Source organism: Camellia sinensis, chromosome 2 (assembly GCF_055761805.1).
Source record: "Camellia sinensis isolate YWXY chromosome 2, ASM5576180v1, whole genome shotgun sequence".
NCBI lineage: Eukaryota > Viridiplantae > Streptophyta > Magnoliopsida > Ericales > Theaceae > Camellia > Camellia sinensis.
In genome coordinates this window covers 128,472,513-128,480,500 of record NC_138962.1, presented here as the reverse complement: position 1 = coordinate 128,480,500, position 7,988 = coordinate 128,472,513, and the positions used below count along the sequence as shown (strand labels likewise).

Here is a 7,988-nt window from a genome sequence, read left to right as displayed (position 1 = left end):
ATGGGTGATGGTACTAGGTCTACTAACAGTTCTGATATCCACACCTCCTTTGTCAATTTCTATACCAAGTTATTTGGCACTCCCTTTGTGGACCAGTATAATGGCTTTGAGAGAATTCAATCTTTGGTGCATAAAAAAGTCTCTCCTTCTCAATATGACTTGATGTCTAAACCTGTTTCTGAGACTGAAATCAGGGAGGTTTTTTGGTCTTTAAAAGTCAATAAAGCCCCCGGTCCTGATGGGTATTCCGCTGGGTTCTTTAAAAATTCTTGGGATATAGTTGGTAAGGATGTCATATTAGCCATCAAGTCATTCTTTGACACTGGTAAACTTCTTTCTGAGGTCAATAGTACCATCATTGCTCTCATTCCTAAAGTTCCCAATCCTATGCATGTTGGTGACTATAGACCCATTTCTTGTTGTAACACCATCTACAAATGCATTGCTAAGATCATAGCTAATAGACTTAAATTAGCCCTCTCTGATCTGATTGATCCTGTGCAATCTGCTTTTGTCCAAGGTAGAAGGATCTCAGACAATATTTTCCTGTCCCAAGAGCTTATGAGAGGTTACCATAGGAAGTCCCTTTTTTTTTTTTGGGTAAGTAAGTCATAAAATAAAGACAATGAAATTTACAAGTTTACAAGGGGCATACCCCAGGCATACCCAACAACAAATAAATAAACGAATACATAACCAACATAACCTATCACTGCACCCCCTAAGATTGGGGGAGAAACACAAGAACAATAGAAAAAAACAAAATAACCCAACTTTGCCCATATATCCTTTTGTCCTCAAGTAACCCCTACCATCAGAGATAATAGACGGAAACTTGGGATGGATATATGGGCAAAGATACAAACAAACACCAAAAAACTTTAAAAACCACAACAAGCATACTTACAAAGCAACAACCCCCAAGACAAATAAAAAATGATAACTAACCCCATTCGCCCCCAGTCTCTACCGTAGATCAACACATGGAATCCAGTAAGCATCCCACTCCTCACAGCCGTGACATCCTAGCCACTCAGCAAAAGCCATGACAGAGGAAAAAAATCTACCCCATGAGAAATCCCGACAAAGTCACATGAAGCTAGCACGATCAGTAACCATAAGCAACAGTCTTGTGAGTCGAAGTGACAACGGTAGCCCCACAGCAACAAACCGATACATAGCCAAAAAATAACTTGAGATCAATTATCACATCCCCCAGTCCCTTCCTTGGTAGATCACAAGCCTCAAACCCCACGGCAGTGTGCCCTTCACTCCATGTCAGGCGTGGCAATACGACCAATTTGGATGGGTCACATGAAGACAAGAAGCAACCGGAACCGGTAGCTATCCTCCCGCTCATCTCCCAGTCTCGAACTCGGCTAGTCATCAAACCACTATTCCCCATAGCAGTGACCCCTCAATCACTCTTGGCGGAGATGGCTCAAAACTAACCTCATATCGAGTCACATGAGGATCACACGCTCAATCAACAAGATAAAATCGACTATACATAATCCGCTGCAAAGTGACTAAAAAGAAAATAAAAAACTAGCTGCCCAAATTTTCCTCGTGAAAGCACCCCACTTGACAGTGTAAAAAAACTTGGGCCACAAAAATATTAAGCCCACACGTGGTCATCAAAGACCCAAAATCAAAAGCCCACTAAAAGAAGCGGCATCAACAAGCTTGTGGGCCACTGTCGACATGCCTGATAGATTTACAAATAAAAAATGATCCCACATGTGGCCCACCAGCATCACCAAGTTCCAAAATGGCGGCAAAACACAAATCAAACAAAAATATATATATAAATATATATGATGCTGATATAGCTTACCATCCCAACACACATCATGCACAGCCTGTAAAAAAGCAGACAGGCCATATCACTCGGCACAACATACAAAGCCACTCGCCAAGAGAGCGTGCAACTCACCAAGCTTCATCCTCGGCAAGAAAACAGAGACGGGACACCATGGCTACTGCCGAAGCTGACCAGCAGCCTCACCGAAGTCAACTCAACAAACAAGCAGCGTGCAACCCATTTCAGTAAGTCAACTCCAGCGACTCGCCGACATCAATCCTGCGAAACCCACCCAAAACACTACACGGACAGAACCTGGTACATATAAACCAGAGCACCACCGACCAAACCATGAAAACCACCACCTAATCATCATGACCGACGAGAATACACACATCACCTAGGAACCTGGAGTTCAAACTTAGAGCTCCCCAAGAACCATGAATCAAGCACTTGGACTAAAAGATCCACGAACCCAGAACATGGACAGAGGATACCCGAGCTTAAAACAATGGAAACCCAGTTGTGGGTCACCCAAGAAAGACCCAACTCCGCCAAGGATCTCTGCCGGAGCTTTACAGGCCCAAACACATGCTCACTCCCACATAGATTAACGAGTGGAGGAGCTAAACTGCCTGGCCGGAACTGCACCAGGGCCTGGCCACCAAGAGAACACAACTTTCAAGACCACAGCAGAAACGCTGGCGAAGCAAACACCGCTGTCCCTACTAAGATCAAACCCAGTGCCCTTACCTCTAGCAGTCACACTGACAGAGCACAGAAATGGACTCCGGCAGCAACTACACGGTAACGAACAGTCACAAACCGGCAGAGATTAATCCGGTAAATATACACTCAAACGTTGCAGACCCACCTCCAAAAGCTTTGAATGGCAGCACCTGAACTTTTTCACAAACTGAAATACATACTCACTCTTCCCATGAAAGTGGACATTATGAAGGCTTATGATACTGTGAGGTGGGAATTTATTATTGATACTCTTACAGCTATGGCTTTCCCTCCTTGCATGATTACTTGGATAAAGGCTTGTATCACGAGCCCTTCTTTTTCGGTCTGTATTAATGGGAGCCTTCAGGGGTATTTTAAAGGGGCTCGGGGGTTAAGACAAGGGGACCCAATGTCCCCGTATCTTTTTGTGGTGGCTATGGAGGTCCTTGCTAGGATTTTGGCTGAGAAGTCTAGGAATCCCCTGTTCAAATTCCACTGGAGATATGAGAAAACCAAAATTGTCAATTTATGTTTTGCTGATGATCTGATGATTTTTAGCAAAGGGGACCCTGGTAACATCTTATCATGCAGGGTTTGGAGGAATTTAGAAATCTGTCGGGCCTCACTCCTAACCCTAGTAAGAGTAACATTTTCTTCTCGGGTTGTAGTATACAGCTTAGAGAGGAAATCCTTCAAATTGCAAAATTTACTGAGGGGTCCCTCCCGGTTAGATACCTTGGTGTGCCTTTAATCACTACTAAGCTTAAAGTGTCTGACTGCCATATTCTGGTGGAGAGAATTACCATGAGGATCAAAAGTTGGACCAATAAATTGCTCTCTTATGCTGGTAGAGCCCAACTCATAAAGTCTATCCTGTTTTCAATGCAGGTGTATTGGTCCTCTCTTTTTATCCTTCCAAAGAAGATAGTTAGCGACATTGAGAGTATTCTTAGATCCTTCTTTTGGTCTGGGGTTGAGATGAAAAAGCATAGTGCTAAGATTGCTTGGAAGTACATCTGCAGAAATAAAAGTGAAGGTGGCCTTGGCTTTAAGGATCTGGAAATCTGGAACAAGGCTGCTATAGCCAAACATGTTTGGTATTTGTTTTCGGGTGGGGATTGCTCTATGTGGTGCCAATGGGTTAAGTCTTACTTGCTCAAAGGTAGGAGTTTCTGGTCCGTTAAGACCCCTAGTGATCCGTCTTGGGTTTGGAGGAAAATTTTGTCTCTCAGGAACTTAATTTATCCTCTCATCAAATTTAAGATTGGTAATGGCGACAATGTGTTTCTTTGGCATGACAACTGGCACCCTCTAGGTTCTCTTTGGCAAAGGTTTGGGCCTAGGATCCTTTATGATACTAACCTTCCTGACAGTTCCAAGGTTAGCTCTATTGTCTCTAATTGTTCTTGGAAGTGGCCTGTTTCTAATTCTTGGGAGATTAAGGAGTGGATCTCCACTCCTTCATCTCTCTTACCTTCTCCGGGCTCTTCAGACACTCCGGTTTGGAGCTTGACTGCTGATGGTACTTTTTCTATCCAGTCAGTTTGGGATTGGTGGAGGGAAAAAGGGCCTAAAGTCCCTTGGTCTAAACTTATCTGGGGCCCCCCTTTAATCCCTAGGGTTAGTTTTATTGTTTGGTTGGCCATTAACGAGAGACTTAATACTGGTGATAGGCTTCAATCTTTTGGTCTTGTCTCTAATCCTTGCTGCCCTTTCTGTCAAGCTTCTGAGGAGAATCACTCCCATCTCTTCTTCAGGTGTATTTTTTCTTCTAGGGTTTGGGGTGGCATGATGGCCAATTGTAATGCTAACTGGCCTTCTCTGTCTTGGTTGGGCACTGTTGAGTTTGCTACTAAATCTACCAGTGGTAATTCCTTGAAAATGCTGATTCTGAGGTTGTCTTTTCTCTGCACTGTCTACCACATTTGGATGGAGAGGAATAGTAGAATCTTTAGTAAGGTCCACAAACCTGAAGAGGTTGTTACTAACTCTATTATCCAAATGTTTAGGGGTAGGCTCCTTTCTTTGGATAACATTAAATTTTCTGCAGGTGATCACTGGTTTTTGGAGAAATGGAACCTTCCCTACAAAATTATGCAGCCGACCAATGCTACTGCAGATGGTAGGAGAATGAGTGGTGTGAGTTCACCTACAATTAGGGTCGAGTGATGGTGAGCATATACTGTGGGGTTTTACTAATTGGGTGTTCTTTTGTAGGTTCTTTCCTTTCTTATCAGGTTATGATGAATCCTATATCATTGAAGTGGCTGATTGGAGGGTTGAGTGATGTGAGCAAGCAAAGTATTCTATGCCACTGTGGGTTGAGTGAAGAGAGACAGTATACATGTTTTGCTCTAACATTTATTATATATTATATACGTTTTATGCAGGTCTATGGAGCTTTCAAGTATACTACCTATCTTGTTCTATTGAGAAATCTGGTGAGGTGTGGGCCAAGTGATGTGAGGTTCTATATGGAGTGTAAGAATGTTTTTTACTGTGGGCCGAGTGTGGGGGGAGGTCTTATACAGTGTGTTTGTTATTTCTGCTGCTTTATGATCTTCATTACGGAGGTGGTAATTTCTATCCATGGCTGGTTGTGGTTTATGTCGTGGTTCGGTGGTGTGGTAACTCCTTATTCCGTAGTCACCCGAGGCTGTTAACAGTTTATTTCTCTCTTGCTGTGGAGGAGTGGTGGCTGATTGCTGTTCAGATTTGGGTGGCAGTTGGTAGGGTGTGTATGTACCATGGTGATGGCTGCTTCAAGCGCCTTGCTATGCTACAAGTGGGAGCTAATCAGTGGTCTTTCTTCTTATTTTTATTTGTACACAGTTGTAGTTTGCAGTTTGCCTACTTCTACGGGTTGTGTAGGAGGTTTCATGTGTACTTTGGTGTCTCGTGTAACAGGTTGTTTGAGCAATTCGGTAGGATGGGCCCCTCTTGGTTCATCACTTCGGTTTGCTTGGGTTACTATTTTTGTATTATTTTTATTTTGTTACAGGTTCCTATCCCTACGGGTTGTGTAGGGAGGTTTTGTGGGTGTAATGGTGCCCATCCCTATGGGTTGTGTAGGGAGTTTTTGACTAGTGTAGTGGTGCTTGTTGGATGCTGGTTCTGTCCTTTGTACAAGGTCCCTATTCATCATAGGATATGGCCTTTGTACAATTCGATTGGCTTAGTTTTCTTGGCTCTCCTAATTTTCGGATGTAGCTCCTAGGTTTGGTCTAGTGTTTTTTGTTTGTGTTTCTTTGGGCTTCGGTGTCTGTGGGCCAAGGCTCGTGTTGTTTTTCTGTTGTAGGGCCTGGGGTATGCCCCTTGTATTTTTGTAAATTTTTCTATTTTATATTATTTCTTATTCACCCAAAAAAAAAAAAAAAAAAAAAAAACTAATATCGTTGAGCTACAGAAAATTCTCTTTCTTGGAGGCCAAGCAAGGATAGTTTGAGTTAAACTCCGCCACTTAGGGTTATGAAACAATTACTCACCTAAGCTAATTAGTTTATAGAACAAAAGAGAGAAGGAAGCAAAAGGACGGAGAGAGTTACAGAGAAACTTTCCTTCTTGAGAGCTAGAAGAGAAGTTAGAGAAAAAAAAGAAATAGGAGGAAATTCAAAGAGAATTCAAATTCAATTTTTGTGAAATTGAGAATTGAATACCTTGGTGATTTAGAAAATCTTAAATGAGGTGCTTATGTTAAACTAATATCGTTAAGCTACAATAACTCAGAAAGTTCGCTATCTTAGTGGCTAAGCAAGATTAGCTTGAGTTAAACTTGGCCACTTAAGCTTATGATACAATTTGTTACCTAAGCTAATGAGTACGTAGAACAAAAGAGAGAGGAGGAAGAAGAGGGACGGAGAAAGTTACAGAGAAACTTCCATCTTCGGAGCTACAAAGAAAAAAAGGTTAGTGCAAAAAAGGGGAAATAAGAAGAAAATTGAAAAGATTTCAAAATCATCCTTTTTGACTTGAGAATCGAACACTCGGTTGATTTAGAAAATCATAAATGAGGTACTTAACTTAAACGAGTATCGTTAAGTTACAATTGCTTAGAAAATTCTGTATCTTAGAAGCTAAGTAAGATTAGTTTCAGTTAAACTCGGTCACTTAAGCTTATGAAACAATTATTTACCAAGCCTAATTAGTTTTTAGAACAAAAGAGAGAAGGAAGGAGAGGGATGGAGGAAGTTACAGAGAATGTGACGCCCTCGAAATAATAACATTAAACCCATCAATATAGACATGCATTGATATATAAAAGCTCCACTTTCTTCTATTCATCAGAGTTTCATTACCAAAAAGTATTACATGTTAATGACAAAAGCAAATGCCCTAAAGGCTTACAGCTTTCCCAGTTAACACTTGGTTACAACAAAAGAGTGCTAACTCATTTACACATTAAGCCCTTAGCTTGAATATACACGTAATACATCAAAGAAACTAAACAACAAAAGTTCGCCCGCCTCTAGCCTCCCAAGCTACGTCCTTGAAGGTGGCATGCTACCTGTACCTGAAAATGATATTCCCATATAGGGTGAGCCACAACCCAGTAGAAATACACTAAACCAAATATGAACAATGACTAAAAGATTAGCAGTTGATGGATGGCCAACACTGATACTTTCCCGTATCACACTTTACAGTTTCATGAGATACAAGTCCATGTTACAATCCATTTTCCAATTCCTTTCGATTCTCAATTTATAACCATGGCTCAGAACCTGGCCAAACAACTCATATGAGACAGTAACTCATATTAAGCACTTTCCCATTTCATAATAGATAAGCATACTAGCTATATCACACACCAACAGATAAGCATACAAGCTATATCATCACTTCCATAGAGATGCATAAGAGCACTATCACACTTCCAAAGACAAGCACATGAGCTCTGTCAACACATTACTAGATAAGCATATGAGCTCTATCTATGGAGTCCATCCCCTATCTTCTCCCAACAACATCCGGTTTAGAGGTCCATCCCCTATCTTCCCCTAAACCGTGGAGTACATCCCCTATCTCCTCCAACACGACGCAATGAAGGGGACACTGCCGTGGGGTTTGAGGCTTGTGATCTACCAAGGAAGGGACTGGGGGATGTGTTGATTGCTTTCATGTGTTTGTTGGCTATGTATTGGATTGTTGCAGCGGGGCTATTGTTTTTTTTTTCACTAAACTTCTCAAGATCGTTGATTATGGTGATTGACTTTGCTGGCTTCATGTGACTCAGCCAGGATCTTTCATGGGATAGATATTTTCCTTCGTCATGGCTTTGGTTAAGTGGCTAGGATGTCACGGCTATGAGAAGCGTGATGCTTATTGGATTCCATGCTTTCATCCGAGGTAGAGACTGGGAGCAAGCGAGGGCAGTTATCATTTTTCGATTGGTCTTGCTGGGTGTTAGTTAGTTACATTTGTATTGTGTGTTTGTCTGTTATGTTTTCTGAGTTTG

General features: G+C 41.8%; 1 protein-coding gene across 1 annotated transcript; it reads left to right on the top strand.

Annotated features, from left to right (window-relative positions):
* Positions 1–5,620, top strand: LOC145819026 (uncharacterized). The gene is made up of 8 exons (XM_082913006.1): positions 1–568; positions 2,752–2,876; positions 3,125–4,655; positions 4,751–4,821; positions 4,924–5,014; positions 5,107–5,267; positions 5,379–5,489; positions 5,606–5,620. Exons 1-8 carry the CDS (start codon positions 1–3, stop codon positions 5,618–5,620), a joined length of 2,673 nt encoding a protein of 890 aa, XP_082769132.1.
* Positions 5,621–7,988: the final 2,368 nt, after the last annotated feature.

Excerpts from the sequence above, each read along its gene's own strand:
- LOC145819026 (XM_082913006.1), top strand. The coding sequence starts at position 1 with ATGGGTGATGGTACTAGGTCTACTAACAGTTCTGATATCCACACCTCC. Across the intron at positions 4,656-4,750 it reads GACCAATGCTACTGCAGATG|GTTCTTTCCTTTCTTATCAG; the intron begins GTAGGAGAATGA and ends GTTCTTTTGTAG. Across the intron at positions 5,015-5,106 it reads TGTGAGGTTCTATATGGAGT|GTGGTAATTTCTATCCATGG; the intron begins GTAAGAATGTTT and ends TTCATTACGGAG.